Source organism: Anneissia japonica, unplaced genomic scaffold, assembly GCF_011630105.1.
Source record: "Anneissia japonica isolate Jap-2015-1 unplaced genomic scaffold, ASM1163010v1 scaffold287629_len218694_cov150, whole genome shotgun sequence".
In the NCBI taxonomy this organism is placed as follows: Eukaryota; Metazoa; Echinodermata; class Crinoidea; order Comatulida; family Comatulidae; genus Anneissia; species Anneissia japonica.
In genome coordinates this window covers 43660-59967 of record NW_022755927.1, presented here as the reverse complement: position 1 = coordinate 59967, position 16308 = coordinate 43660, and the positions used below count along the sequence as shown (strand labels likewise).

Here is a 16308-nt window from a genome sequence, read left to right as displayed (position 1 = left end):
ATTTTATACTGCATACATACAGTAGATTACAGTCATCTGATTGGTTAAAAAGTGGGTAATAACTTCAAGCATTACTTCTATGATGTAGGTTGAATGAAAGTTTATACATTTTTTTGTGTGTATTGTGATGTAATCTCTAGGCCCCACTTATAACGTCGTCGTGTAATTTATGACACACATGGCAGTAAAAGGGACTGCCACTTCTACGACGAGAAAGTTTGGCCCTTTGACTGCCTAGGCCTAGGAAATAGGCTTAGGGCTTAGGCCTATGTGGTGGTTACTCTTTCCATTCCTTTTTTTAGGCCTTGTACAATCAATTGAACAATGAAATCTAACTCCTCGGTGATATGGAGACTGTAGCCTAGTGTACTACTGTATCCCCATATTAACTTGGGGAAATAGATTTCACCATTCCCCTCATGAAAAATCAATATTTATATCACATATATAAGGAGATTGATGTCTTTAGTGTCATTAAAATAACGAAAGCTTGTGTTAAATAAATAACATCTAAGTTAGTCTCAGAGTGCTGCCTTTTAATTTTCTTTGTATACTGTTTAGACTAACATGGCTTCATTACCACTTTTATCATTAAAATAACTGAAATTATTCTTATTTCAAGAATGTAGTTATTATACAGCAAATTAGTAGTAGTAAAGCTACCTTCGTTCCTAATTATTGTTGTTACCATTATTTTTCCTCCTAGTCCTTATTTGTGGGCGTGGTTAGGCGTAGCGGTTGTGGTTCTGCTTTTCGCCCTTGAGGTCAGGAGTTATCTCTTATGCTTTTCACATTGGGCAACGCACTTTATCTATTGTCTCTCTGCATCCAAATGTACAAGTGGGTACCTTGTAGGATCAAACAAAAAATGCTGTAAAATGTATGGTGAAATTAAATGTCAAAATTAACAGACGAAAATTTAAATAGGCCAATCAAAAAAGTGTAGTACAAATGGATACACAACAACAAGGCAACTCATGAAACACGGAGAAATATACGTAAACATATTATTTATGTTATTGGTGTTTAGTATTGCCATTAGTATTTTTGATGTTACTATTTGTTTGAATAGTTGTCTTTTATATTGTTGTTACTATTGTTTTTATTTGTTTTTGTTATTGTTGTTCTTGGGGCATTATTTCCCATAGATCAAGGTATAGACAAAGAACTATATGTCTAACAAATCACAAGCTATTGAGAGTGTGTTACTGCATTTCATTAGGTGTGGCAATGGCAAAATGTTCAATATATCATAAAGTAAAATAAAAGTTCTTTTTAAACCACCTTCAGTTTTTTGTGGCTTCTGTTGGTAACATGCATGTATCTGTTTAAAAAAATATTGGAATAATACTATTTAAATGTAATGTAATGCCATGTACAAAAAAATAAGTTGAATATGGGAATAGTACTATTTAAATGTTATGTAATGCCATGTAAAAATAAAATAAGTTGTTGATCATCCTCTCCCAAAATGAAAAAAAAAAAAATCAATTAACCAATTTATTATTTTTTTTTTGCCAACAGTCAGGAAAAATATCGTCTTTCCGCCTATAAATCAACTTCGGCAAGGCCTAGGCTTTTTTTTTTTTTGGTGTAATTATTTTGTTTTTCATTTGTTTATTCGTATAAATTCCACCTGATCAAACACTACACTGGAAGATCTGGCAAAGTCAGCCACCATTTACATGAGGCCTGCGCTCTATGGGGGATTTGAAGGCTTGGCATGTATCAATGAGGTGGTTTCATTACTGATTAAAAAAAATAAAAATAAAAAAAAATTCTCCCTCCGTATTGACTTGCATGGCCTTAATTGGTAGGATAAATATCTTCTCTTTTTTCAACAGAAAACCAACTTATGTAAATATACAAAGTAAACATTTCAATTTGTCGACATATTTTATTAGCTTAACATTGAGTACAAACCGAGTATAATGTAAGCAATTCAAATTATGAAATTAGTTATATCTGCTAGTTAAAATGAAATAAATATGAAAAAAGCACACTCTAAAACAGTAGTTTTGTTATGATGAATATCAGTGATAATATTATTTCTTTAGAAAATAATACTTTTATTTGCATTATTTTATTAGAATGCATTTAATATTTGCACAGATGGTCAAACCAATTTTTTCTACTCATGATGTCATATCTCAATACTCTACATTTACATAATTATCAGTTTGATATTACAACCACAATATACAAGCTTTTTATATGATAAAAAGCATTTATTTTTGACATAATGTAAAGAGTAGTATAGTAGAGGTAAGCCTGTAACCAGGTTGATGGGAAGGGGGGGGGGGGAATTCCTGTAGGGTAATTCAAACCCAGAAGTGTTTCTTTAATATTAAAACAAATTGATGATAAAGTATTACTACAGTAGTAAACTAGGCAAAAATTGGAGTTCAGCCAAAACCCCCGAAATCCCACTCCCTTTTTATGGGCCTAGGGGTTACCGATTAGCCAATGAGCTCTTAAACCACCTTTTCTGTGTTCAACTGTGAATTTCCCCACCCCTTCCCACCTCCTCTCCCTTTATCCACCCCTCTCCTTTCTCCCTTCCTCATTCTCCCTCCCTTCCCCCACTCCTCCCTTTTCTCATGCCCTATTCCTTATTAGAAGTACAGTAATTGCAGAGTAAAAATTCCAAGAGAACAATGAAAACAAACAGAAACTCTGCCCAGACCCATGCCATTGCCAGCCAATATTTTGGAACATCTGAAATCTATTTTTCAATTTATCTTATTTATTTACAGAGTGGTTCTTGCATTTTTTTCTTTACACTTTTTTCGATTTTTATTCTGTCAATTTAGGAAGAAGAATTGCTTGAGTTGGAGAATTCAGCACAGATATTCAATGCCTTATCAGATCTTCCAGGAGAAATTGATGATGTTCGGAAATTGATCATGGTAAACATTTGATTATTTATTTCATACTTTTGCTGTATATGCCATGCTATGTTTTTGCAAGCAGGAAGGGTTTTTCCCCATGAACCTGAATTTTTTTAAAAATTTGCTGCCTATTTAATTTTTCAGTGAGTAGAACTAATCTACATAAAAAAAAACTATATGCATAACATGTTTGTTTATATCGCATTACCTGAGCAATCTCAAGCACAAAACTTAGATACCCACCCAAATATTTTTCTCACGATAAGACACAGCCCCACTCCCAAACTTCATGTAGCACTATATCATCTCATTAAACCCAAGCACACAACTCAGATACACACCCAAATATTGTTCTCAAGATAGGAAACAACCCCACCCTCAAGCTTCATGTTGCGCCACATCATCTCATTAAACACAAGTACACAATTTGGATGCCCCCCAAAAGATTTATCTCGCGATAAGATAAGCGCACTCCCAAGCTTCATGTAATATCACATCATTCCAATAAACCCAAGCACACAACTTAGATGCTCACCCAAAGATTGTTGACACCTTAAGACACAGCCCCGCTCCCAAGCTTTATGTAGCGCCACATCATCTCATTAAACCCAAGCACACAACTCAGACACACCCAAAGAATTTTCTCATGATAAGACACAACCCCTACTCCCAAGGTTCTTTAAAGCTAATCCACTGTATGTGACAAACTTGTGTGATGTGCCCATATTTGGGCATGATAATGTCGCATTACACTCGAATATGGGCATATCACATTTATTTGTCATGTACAATTTGCTAATAAGAGTACGTTGTATATAAATACTTAATATAATAATAACGCTAAAAAAAAAAAAAGATCAACATTTCCATGAAGGAGTTGAAACATCGATTTGTCCATAGGGACCATGTACCAGAATTAAAGTAACTTTTAACTAACCAATCAAAAACGAGAAACCAGTAAAATTGACCAATCAAGGCAAAGAAGGTGTGACATATTGACAATTTGTTAGTGTGGACAGAAACTTGCATTGCTTTCATTCATCGGGAAATTACATTGTTGCAACATGATAAAAACATACAAACACCATTCAAGTTGAAAAAAAAAAACTATTTAAATAGATTCTTTTAAAAAAATTAGTTGACTGGTTGAGTGTTTTTAATAGGTGATGGAGGACATAAGATTGGTGTTCATGCAAACGGATTGTTTGCTAGATCCCTGTGCCTTTTGCTTCGTAAGTTCCGCAATTACATTGTGCGCAGTACTATACATCATGCCAACATGATTTTGACTGCATAACTTAAGCCGGTTACTCACTACGCGCGAAACGGCGACGCGACGGCAATGTGACAAAGAACGCACACGAAGACGCGGACCCAACGGATCATCTTTTTAATGAGAATTCGTTCAGATTTCCACTGACAATCAATAGACGGCGTTGCGTTGTCTATCGCTCGCCAGAAGCAAATGTGGATTTGTCATATGACGGTCGTACAGCCATCGTACAACGCAGTAAGTGTCCGGCTTTAGAAATGCTCACAGAATCGATGCTTTGCACAGCCACAGAATGTGGTGCTAACTTTTTCATTAAGGACTTGAAAAAATGATGAGTTTTATGAAGTGAATATATTCATTTTTTTTTCAACCACATTTTAATTCTTCCAATATTTTGGCCACACTATTAAGCAATTAGTATAGTTGCGTATCATACACTAGTGGAAATTATTATACAAAGGTTAGATTAACACATGAAAAGAATTTCTGTTGATCTGCAAGACCCGAAGGAATTTTTGGAATGCATTCATCTATTAACCTAAGTATAATAATTTCCACAGTGATGATGTCACAAATGACTTTAACAAATTTTATGTGACAAAAAACTATGCTAAGCCCATATTTGGGTATAATATGACATCATCCTTGTCTATATATGGGCATATCACACAAATTTGTCACATAAAGTTTGTTAGTGCCGACAGAGCTTAGGTCTGGCTCAAGCTTTTTCAGTTCAACATTGCCAAGTATTTTGTTGATTACTAATTTTCTTCATCATCATTCTGAATTTCTGAAATCTTATTTTTCATTTTCAAGAGGTTTTTTTTTTTTTTTTTATTGAACCATGCTATTTGATCTGCAAACAATACTTTTGTTATGCATTAATTTTTTTTTGCAAACTTTGTTTAGGTATTCCTTTTTTCTAAGTTTCAACTCAAGAGTGCTGTTCATAAACAGTCTTCGGGTATTTAAATGCCATATTATTTGCCCCTCTCTCTGAATTATTGTTTGAGGTTTTCCTTGAAAATCTAATGTTTTTATACATATAAAAGGGGTTGTCAATTAGCAGATTCTTACATAACAACAATCCCTTTGAACATTACTCCAAATTTTAATAAAAACTAAAAAAGTGATTCAATTCATGCAGATTACATGCAGATTTATAATGACCTTTGAACTAGAACATTCAACAATGAAGTTAGTCATTAATTGGAAGAAGAATATTTTCAATTTTATAGGAACCTACTTAAAAATAAGTAGCAGTGATGAAAATAATATTGTTTGGTTTTCATTTCATATTAATTTTGTGCAGTGGTGTATCGAGTGGGTATGTGCGATGTGTGCCGGGGGGGGGCAAAAAAGCAAAGGGAGAAATATAAAGTCACTCAAGCGCCCCTCACCTAATCATCAGCCCTTCCCCATTTCACAACTCCAAGATATGCCACTGAAAAAATGTTAATGTTTCTTCAACTTTCAACTCAGTTGAATGCTACCTCCTATGTCAAATAAATGAAACATGCATTGGAAGCAAAATCAATATGATTCTGACAAAGGTTATGCTAATTTATTTAAATAGAATCAACTGTGTATAAATAAATGAAAGTATTCTCACAAATTATAATTTACAAAAAAAAATTACCTGCAATTTTAGTTTAAAATGGTGCAAGTTGCCTAGCTAATTATAAACACAACTAACTGGGACAACCAAAAAATATTTTGTATAACCAATGTTTTTTTAGGTAACATGTAAAAATACTTTTGCTAGTCAAAATGTATTGCTTTCTCTGTCTATGATAACACAGTCTATTTAGAATTACTCTAGAGTACTTTATTTGTAACAGCTGCATGGTTAGTAATAACAGCAAAAGGTAATTATAATCAATGAATTATCAAAGGAATATGGGGAAATAACAGCAGTAGCAAAGATCATTGACAAAGGGAATTGCTATAAATGTCGTGTGAATACAAAAGCAGAGGTAGACAGGAGTAGTAGTTGTAGTAATAGTTGCAAAGGCTGTAGCATGTAGTGTTTAATAATGGCAACACAATTTTTCTGAAGAAAGCAGTTAAAACACATTGATGCACAAGTAGCAGCAAGTTTCAATATGTGGGCAAAGTAGCACCACATACAAGGTAGTTGTAGCACATGTAACAAAGTAGTCACATTACAAGTAGCAGCAAAATTAAGGGTTCCTTCCCCCCACTTTGAATTTGCTACTTGTCTTTCAGTTACATTGGGAGTTATAATAATAATAATAGGCCTACATGTCTTCAATCTGCTGTACATTCATTGGCTTTATTATTTTTTATCATTTCAATAGGCCTCTTCATCAAAGGAAAATGCATGTTATTTTCCTGTTTAAATATCATTATTTGGACTAAATTGATAAGCAGACAACTATACAAAGTTTCCCATGCACATGTGACTCAAGAATGGTGTTGTAGTACAGACATAGGGGTTCCACTGACGGTGGATATAGGAATACATTCTTGTTTACTTGACAATTTGCATTTTTGGGAATTTGAATATGTGTTAACCATACAGTTTGTCATAGAGAAGCCATTTTTAATCATTTTTTTTTTACATTATCTACACTTTTATCATCCCACAATTGTTTTACTATCTTGATGTCTGTATTAGCCTGCCTAGAATATAACTTTCTGTACCACAACTTTTCTATCTTCAATGATGGTGTAGTTATTATTAGCCTGTCTATTAAGTTATTATATTTTTAGCCATCTCCTTCTTTGTCTATCACTTTAACATATTTTTTCTAGCACTGAGCCTGTCAGCTAGTGTGATGGTTTTCCTGAGTAGTTGCAAGATTCTATCAGTAATCTAATTAACAATGCTTTATGCTGATTTAAGTACAAAAGATACCAAGTACTTTGTAGTGTCCTTCATAACAGCTTGTCGTTTTACCATCTTAATTCTTATTCTGTTTAGTTTCTTAATAGTCCACATTTTTACTATTACATACATTGACTAAATTTATGGTTGCTCCAGGAACCACCTACCAATAATATATATTTCTTAAAGTGCAACCCTGACATGTCACAGCATATGAGCAAAGAAGTACAGTTGTATTTCAGTACTGAAAACAACTATATTAATATAACTAGGGTGGATTAGCTCTTAAGTGGATGCAATGTACCGAGAAACTGGAAGTTCTAATAACTGGCAGTTAGGGTTTTTTAATGGTTGTAAACCTGGTGGTTAAAAGTAAACCTGGTGGTTAAAAGTAAACCTGGTGGTTAAAAGTAAACCTGGTGGTTAAAAGTAAACCCGGTGGTTAAAAGTAAACCCGGTGGTTAAAAGTAAACCTGGTGGTTGAAAGTAAACCTAGTGGTTGAAAGTAAACCTGGTGGTTAAAAGTAAACCTGGTGGTTAAAAGTAGACACTTCATTTGTGGTTGAAAGTAGTTTAAAAGCTGGTTTAAATTAAAAGTCGAGTATGCTTTGCTTATTGTTAAAATTTAATTTTTTCAGGTGGTTAAAACTTCAGTCTTAGATTGTGGTTATTTGATTGCAAAAGCATGTGGTTTTTAATAGTGGAATTGTAACTGATGGTTAACAGTAAAGTGGTTAAAATAAGGCTCTTAATGCCATATCTGATTATATATTGAGTTGTCTTGTTGGTAGTGAAAAGTAGACTCTTATCTAAGAGTTAACAGTGAAGTTCCTAGCTTGTGGTTTAAAAGTAGATTCATGAGCTAGTAGTTAAAATTAGAGTCCTAAAGTTGGTACTTAAATTTATCTAAAGGTACATAAGATATTGTGATTAAAATAGGTTATTAGCTGGTTGTCTTCCCCCCCCCCCCAGGTTCTCATAGTAATACTTTGTAATTTTACACAACTGTTATAAATGACATTGCTGCTGGATAAATTACCCTTTAAGTATGTGCTCAACATTTTCTACTTGTGTTTGTTTCAGGTTGGAATGAAGACGTCTACCTCACTGACAGATGTGGTTGTGGATACCCATCGCCGTAAACATCTAGCTTATCTAATGGCTGACCAAGGTGCAATTGTAAACCCAGAAAACACCACTAACCTACCTAAACAGGTTAGTATGACAAGTTAGGGCCTAAGTTATACCTGGATGGAAACATTTCTAATATAATATTGATTTTTAAACATATATCCCTCATGATGAAGGCACAAAACTATATTTTTAATATTTCTATATTGTATTTGAAATTATATAATTAGCAACCTGAGCAAAGTGAATTCCTACAGTAGTGATTGACTGCTTGAGATTGCCCAATACAATAACACTCAATACTTTATGTTTTCCTTTTTTGCATATAAACTCTGGAACTCTCTGCCCCCACAGTTACTTTAATAGGTGCTTTAAAAATGTGTTTTATTATTATAATACATAAAAATAAAATACATAAAAAATTATGTATTGATATATAATAGAATAATGGTTAAAAGTGATTCGTCAGGACTGCAACGCATATCATTGTTTTGGAACAAATGCCTCTGGAAACCATTTTCCATGATCGGCTTCTTAAAAAGGCAGAGGCTATTATGGGTGGCCAAACTCATCCTGCCTCAAACCTATTCCAATTGATGCGCAGTGGTCGACGTTTTCGTTCATTGAAAGCCACTAAGGCTAGATTCAGGAATAGTTTCTTTCCTAGAGCAATTAGGGCTCTAAATTGTAGGTAAATGTTCCATACTTTTGCACTTTGTTTCTTTGTTTGTGTTTGTTCTGCCTTTTGGAATGTGTTTTTTACCACAGAGCAAAACAAATTTCTTTGTTCTCCTGAACAATGACAATAAATATAATTGATTGATTGATTGATTGATTGATTGATTAAATTCATATTTATTTTTTTGTATTGCACAGCATTTGAACAAGAGGCATCTGCACAGGCGGAAATCCTTCACAGGACTTTTATTCGGTATGTCATTGTCTTCCTAATTATTATACTCTATATATTAAGTATATTTTTGTAGTCTTTCTATGTAAGATTTTTTGTAAAGCACATTGAACAGATGTAAATCTGAAAATGCACTATGTAAATAAATGTGGCAAAGACAAGCCAAATTGTCTTTTGAGTTCGATTTTGTTATAGGGTTAAAAGAGTAAAATAAGAGCTATAAAATGGTAAAAAAATTGTTCAAATCCGACATTTCCTTCTGAAGTTACAAGCATTTAAGCATACAGCTGTTTAAAGAACAATATATGAGAAATAAGCCTTCAAAGTTTATGATTTCTGGCATTTCTCATGCAGAAACTATTATAAAATTATTAAAAAGTGTTGTTTTAACATTGAAATTTGGAAAAATAACAGCACAGCATGATGTATAAATATATAAACCTTAGTTTAGTGAAATAAAATAAATTTTTAAAAATTTCACATTCTAACATGTTTTTGCTATTTTCTCTGAAACACAATTTGCGACGAGTGACTGGTTTGGCTTGTCTTTGCCACAAATAGTTGTTTAATAATAAAAGTGTTAACTTATAATACATACCACAAAATGCTAGTGCATCGATGTGCTTAACAGTATAAAAATAACTTGCTTTGTGCCGTTTCAAATTTCATAAAGTACAAATTAATATGTAGATCACTAAGATACGATTGCATCCAATTGTTGGGAACTAAAAATGAATGTTTTTTTTCTTATATGTAGGTCAGGATGAAAAACCAGAAGACTTAAAAGCTAAGAACATAAGACAAACAGAATTGATAACAGACCTACGAGAAGCTATCTTACAGCTGGGTAGACACTTTCAACAAATTGACCCAAAGAACACCAAAATTGTGAGTGTGACATTTTACTTGCTAATAGAATAATGTTTTTGTTTTTGTTTGTTAATTCTCAATATGTTCAAAAATATAAGTTTCCAGAAGTTCCCTGATGCTAAGGTTGTCCAGATTATCAAATTTTCTTTCTTTTACAAAAATATGTTGTATGGCCATATATCAGTCATGATGTGTCCATATATTATGCTTATGATGTGATGTCATCATGACTATATCGAGGTATGTCGCAGGTTTTAGTCAAATAAAATCGGGGAGCTTTATGAGTTTCCAATTCAAGTATTGCATAAAATAGATGAACAAGTAAACAAATACATGAATAAATAAATAATGATATAATAATAATAATATGTATGTAATTATTATATGATAATAATTTTATGAATAACTATAAATAAACAAATGAATGAAGTGAAATTATGCCTTTTTCAGAGCCTCCTTCCGGACTACAGTCTAGGAAGTCACCAAAATGATCACGAACAGTTTGTTGCTGTGTCGAGAACGAGGAGGAGGAGAGCAAAAGCACTCCTGGACTTTGAACGTCATGACGACGATGAACTAGGCTTCCGCAAAAATGACGTGATAACAGTGAGAATTCGAGCATCTTATATTAATTAATTAATTTTATTAATTATTCACCTATACAAGCGCAAACTTGAAATTTGCCATTTACGTGAGGTCGTAAGCGTAGAATTTATTGACCTTTCCTGAGTGTCAATCAAACTTAATTGACCAATCAGAAGATTTTATTTTATTTATTTTTTTTTATTTATTACACTTCATCACTGCAAAAAAACAAGAACAATTCAAAAACAAGACAAAAAGCAGCGAAAAGGAGGGGATGAACAGGTGTCAAGCACCGTGTATAAGAGACAGTTACAGAACCACACAAAATATACAAGAGAACAGGCGAAAATACAGAACATTAAAATAGTAAAATAGTAAATATACAAATTTAAACATACAGTACAAAATGTAGCTTAAATTATTAATTATCATTAATTTTTAATTTATTTACAAAGAGATAGAATTGTATGATGTACATTAAAATTGATTAATTATTTGTTAATTTAAATGTTTATTTACAAAGGCTAATAAAAGAATAGGAAAAAAAAAAAGACACTCAGAAGAGTAATAACAAAAAATTTTACAAAAATCGAATTAAAATAAATTTAAACCAGAACTATCAAAATATTGCACAAAAAAGTTAAACAGGATGAATACAATTTAAAAATTTCAAAACAAAATTACTCCATAATTGGAGTATTAATAAGAGGGCCAGGAAACGCACAGTTTTAAGCTAGGCACTCACTGCGCACTTCTATGATGAACGCAATGCGACGACGCTTGCGCAACTTATCGTTTTTAATGATTATCCGTTCAGACTGCTACCGATGGCCTTGAGTCATCTATCGCTCACAGGGAGCGCAGTTGGATTCGTTGTGTGACGGTCGGAGGATCGTTGTACGATGCAGTTACACCGTCGATTTGTGGGACCTTAACAACAATAGGGAGATTTCTGACGTAATGACTTCACTAACATTTCATCTGCGCATGTGAGAACATTAAGTGGATTCTAGGATGCAATTTGGCCAAATCTACATTGTGCAGAAAACGTAGGACGGTCATGCATGAGTGAATCCGTTCTAGAGTTGCTTCGTTGCGCAAATCGAAAGCGCCCTTATATTCACGAAAAGGGCTTTTGCGGAAAGGTCCCTTGTAGATTTAACATTTACACCACATTACACCTGAGGAAGAGCATTATGTGCTCCAAGACTAGTGTCTATCAAACTACGGTAGTGTAGTATTAATTAAACCTTTTGCCTACTGAGTCGGTCTAAATCGTGCATATCAGGACCTTAACCAGCCCTTCCAACATTCGTTGCTCATTGTAAACCATCAGGTATTAATACAGGTTTTACTTGTTCTGCCCCTGTCCGGACAATCAAATTTTATTTGACAAAAAACTGTTGTATGCCCATATATAGTCATGATGTACCTATATACAGTCATGATGTGATATTTTAGGCATATTTAGGCATGTCATGTTTTTGTCATGTAAAATTTTACAATCTAAACGGGGCATAAATGATGACATTTTCCACTAATCTGATGTTTTCTAATAATCTATTCTTTTTTTGTATCTATAATTTCATACTTTATTTTTTGTAGATAATTTCACAGAAGGATGAGCATTGCTGGGTTGGAGAATTAAATGGACTCAGAGGTAAGGTCACGTGTTAACAAGACCATTATAGAAGCAGTTGGCGCACCGGTTGTGGTTTGGACTCCCTACCTTGAGGTCAGGGGTTCGAATCACTCGCTGTGCAAGTTGCTTTTGTCCTTGGGCAAGGCACTTCATTTACGTTTATCTCTCTCTACCTTAGAGAGTATAAACGGGTACCTGGTAGGATGTTGTGCCATTAAATGTACTAGTTCGTGCGCTATATAAATAGCGCACGACTAGATATACTTCCAGGGAGCAGAGAAGATTACACTTTGTGCTGGTTTGCCATTGTAGGTTATCCAGTGACCAGGGGTAATAACGCTCAGCGTCTTTGATCTTCAATCTGGAATTGGGGCTATATAAATGTATTATTATTATTATTATTATTATTATTATTATTATTATTATTATTATTATTTTTATTATTATTGTTATTATTATTATTATTATTATTATTATTTGGAGATATTTTATTACTATACCTCATAAATTTTAATTAGGTAATTACAACTTTTCATTGATCAATTCCACTACATAGGTGAACTGTATGCAAACTGTGTAATTTACCCTCCTAGATTGAAATGACTAATGTAGACAGACGTTTACTGTTTAATATTTATGAGGTACTGCATAGTAAATCAGTGCAACATGGTTTTTTTTGGGTAAAGTAGTAAATTCTATTTCCCTTGTTGGATGTTTGGGACTACATCCCGATGCCATGATTGGCATCTACTTCGTAGTAGAATGCTTCAAATTTATATAATTAGGAAGAAATATACATATCTTATCTTTGGAGAGTTCAAGGCAGTGGTGGGCGTAATGAAAATAAAGAAAACCTTTAATTATTTTCAGAAATTTCCACTTTTTTTGGGCCGCGTGTGTGCTAATTGGCCACAAATAAAATTTTATTTTTATTCACAATCATAAATATTTGCAGTCGGTGTGTTTACTAAACAAGATAAAAAAAAGTCTGGCTTTATCTTAAAGAATATGAAAAGTATGATAATGATAATGATGTCAGTGATGATGATGTTGATGAAAATAATGAATGTGATTCTGCTAATGATTATGATGATAATGACGGCAGCCAGGACTACAGGATGGGGATTATTATTATTATTATTATTATTATTATTATTATTATTATTATTATTATTTTCAATGATAACCAAGATTCTTTTTTCAAGTTCATGACTGTTCATGACTAAATTTTCTTAACAGTTCAACACATACATTACCTCATTCATACATCAGTGATTTTAAAAAAGAAGTTACCCAAACAATTCAATACTTTAATCAGTCCATCATATATTAAAACAAAATCTTTAATGTTACTTGCAATATAATTAATTTATTCTGTAGGGTGGTTTCCAGCAAAATTTGTTGAACTTTTAGATGAAAGAAGTAAAATGTACACAAGTGCTGGGGATGACACTGTCACAGAGGTCATCACAGATCTCGTCCGAGGATCGTAAGTTTTTTCCATTATACAAGATAAATTTTTTTTCAAGATTTGCATAATACAACATTGTGAAATAGTACTTTTATTCATTATCTCTGTTAGCTATTATTTTTAAATATAAAATTGAGAAATTTTTCATTAACAAAATTGAGAGTAGAAGCCACTGTTAAACTAAAAAAAGATTTTTGAAAAACCACTGGCAATCCATTGTGTTATGCTAACAAGGAAACCTCTTTACAATTTGCAAATTTATGTTGGGGGTAATGGTGCCAGAGAGAGAATTCCTATCTCTTGGTTATTGTTTTGTTAATTTTATGTATTAGTGTTTTAATGTATTTTATATTATTGTTTTTTACATGGTAGGGATTTATCAATCTCAACTACAACATACAAAAAACTTGAGATGAGCTTTAGCAAACAACGTAAGCTTATAAAGCCATCTCATTCATTGTTGTTGTTTAAAAATCATCTTAGACGATTATCGAGATTTGTATAATAGAAGCTTTGAGCCTAACCATTATAGACCTAAGTAAAAATTATAAAAGGCTACAACATTTTATGTTTTAAGTAAATGCACATTTAACAGTGGACGGGGGCGGTAGAGTAAAGCTACCATGACACGCATCGTCATGAATTTTTGCCCAATGGTACATTTTCCAGGGGCCGTGCAGTGTTGTTTTTGCCAAGGGGGGTGCGAGTGACAGTCTAGGACCTATGGTTCGAAGGGGACAGACCCTATGATCGAGAAGAATGTTTGGGGTTTACTATTACCTGTTTGGGGTCTAGGGATTATACATTTTGGAGTTTTAGTCATTTTAATTGCTCATCTAAATTATTTCACATTTCATTAGTGATATTTTTGGTTGCTGCCCAGGGGCAAACACCCCTTTTACTGCCCCGGGATGCACCACTGTTGCAGATGTGTCATGCATATATTTAGTGCAATTAACTTCAATATTAGTTTATATATATTTTTTTTTACACTTATTCATAATACTTTTATATTAATATTATTTTGATCATCATTTCCATATCTTATTCATATAATGTTTAACATTTACACAAACAGATTCAGTAGGGTTGCTAAAAGAATTTTTATGAACGGCATAAAAGCACCACATGTGCTTGGTGGTATCAGCCACCCATGGCTATTTATAGAAGAGGTAAATCCTTGAGTACAGGTGTTAATTACTCACCACAGGTGTCAGTTACTCGTCACAGGTGTAAATTACTTCATCCAGGTGCTATTATTGGACAGCGGCAGATCCAGAGAATTGACAGCAGGGGGCATATTCATGTGGAAGTTCTAAAATTTTAAAAGTTTAAGACTTTTTAAGAGGATTACTAATAATAAAAATAGGGGAGGGGGTGGGGTGGGTAAAATGTACCTGTGTCTGCTCTGGATCTGCCATACCACATCTTTCTTACCTCTCTTGGACTCTTGTGACCTTACCTGTTACTTGTAACCACTAATATTCTTACGATCCTATTTAATTTTTGAAAACATTTTATTATTTGGTATCACTTCAATAATTTTGGGTGTATAAGTAGTATACTAATTCTAATAAACAAGAATGTTTGACATCAATTAACAATGGTTGAACAATTTCATCAAAGAGGTTAAAAAATTTTCAAGTAGCTGATTTGAACTGGAGAGGGCAGCATCATTACCAACTGTCAAAGGTGAACAGTAAATAGTAAATAGAAGACAAACCAAACAGCACTTTCAGACTAACACATTTTAAAATACACAAGCTTTCAACCACACATTGGTCTTCATCAGGTGAATGTGTGAATGGTGCACATTTGTCTATTGTAGCTGTACCTACATTTTATTAAGAAATTTTAAATACATATTTTGAGGTCATATTAAAGAATATTCAACAAAAATATTATTCTTGCTGTCATCTAAGGCTTTCAACGCTTATATAAAACAGAAGATGGATCCCACCATGCACAATTTAGCATCTTAGTGTGTATTTTAGAAAGTGACTAATTATTATTTTTTTAGTTTGTCTTTTCGTTTTTCAAATCTATAGAATGTCCTAACAATATGCATTTTATATTCAACCATTATTATATAACACGTACAACTACCATACTTAACATTGATAACTTTATGTGGATAAATTTATTTATGGTGTTTCTTTGGTTGTATACTTCTATTTAACTGGTAATTTTTTATCTAAACATTGTATGTTTCTATTTCTTTTATCACTTTGTTAACATGTGTGTGGTGTGGACTTCTTCCATTGCTCTTCTTCCGTCACTAACCAGTCTCTGCCCATGCCTGAAGCTAATCTTTGGACATGGCATGAAGCAGCCGTCTACACTGGGTGGACCCTGCCATCCATGGCTCTATATAGAAGAGGTTAGTATGTGACAACTTAAGACCAGTTAATAGGACAACTTAGACCAGTTAATAGGATAACTAAGGCCAGTTAATAGGACAACTTAAGATCAGTTAATAGGACAAGTTAGACCAGTTAATAGGACAACTTAAAACCAGTTAATAGGACAACTAAGACCAGTTAATAGGAACTCTAAGGCCAGTTAATAGGACAACTTAAGACCAGTTAATAGGACAATTAAGGCCAGTTAATAGAACAACTAAGGCCAGTTAATAGCATTGTGCTGTATTACAGCTATATCAACAGAGAATAAGAACAGCAGCC

The 16308-nt window shown here is 33.2% G+C and overlaps 1 protein-coding gene across 6 annotated transcripts in view; it reads left to right on the top strand.

Annotated features, from left to right (window-relative positions):
• The window catches only part of LOC117123795 (small G protein signaling modulator 3 homolog), a 68796-nt gene that overhangs the window by 23977 nt on the left and 28511 nt on the right, over positions 1–16308 (top strand). For 3 of the 6 annotated variants that reach the window (XM_033269816.1, XM_033269813.1, XM_033269814.1), the window contains exons 11-19: positions 2814–2909; positions 4055–4123; positions 8099–8230; positions 9023–9077; positions 9814–9944; positions 10377–10532; positions 12117–12171; positions 13534–13642; positions 15911–16004. In XM_033269816.1, the coding sequence (XP_033125707.1) occupies positions 2814–2909; positions 4055–4123; positions 8099–8230; positions 9023–9077; positions 9814–9944; positions 10377–10532; positions 12117–12171; positions 13534–13642; positions 15911–16004 (897 nt within the window). Of the gene's footprint in view, positions 1–2813; positions 2910–4054; positions 4124–8098; positions 8231–9022; positions 9078–9813; positions 9945–10376; positions 10533–12116; positions 12172–13533; positions 13643–14702; positions 14797–15910; positions 16005–16308 lie in introns of all 6 variants that reach the window. The other 3 variants (XM_033269818.1, XM_033269819.1, XM_033269815.1) reach the window with 2 other exon arrangements.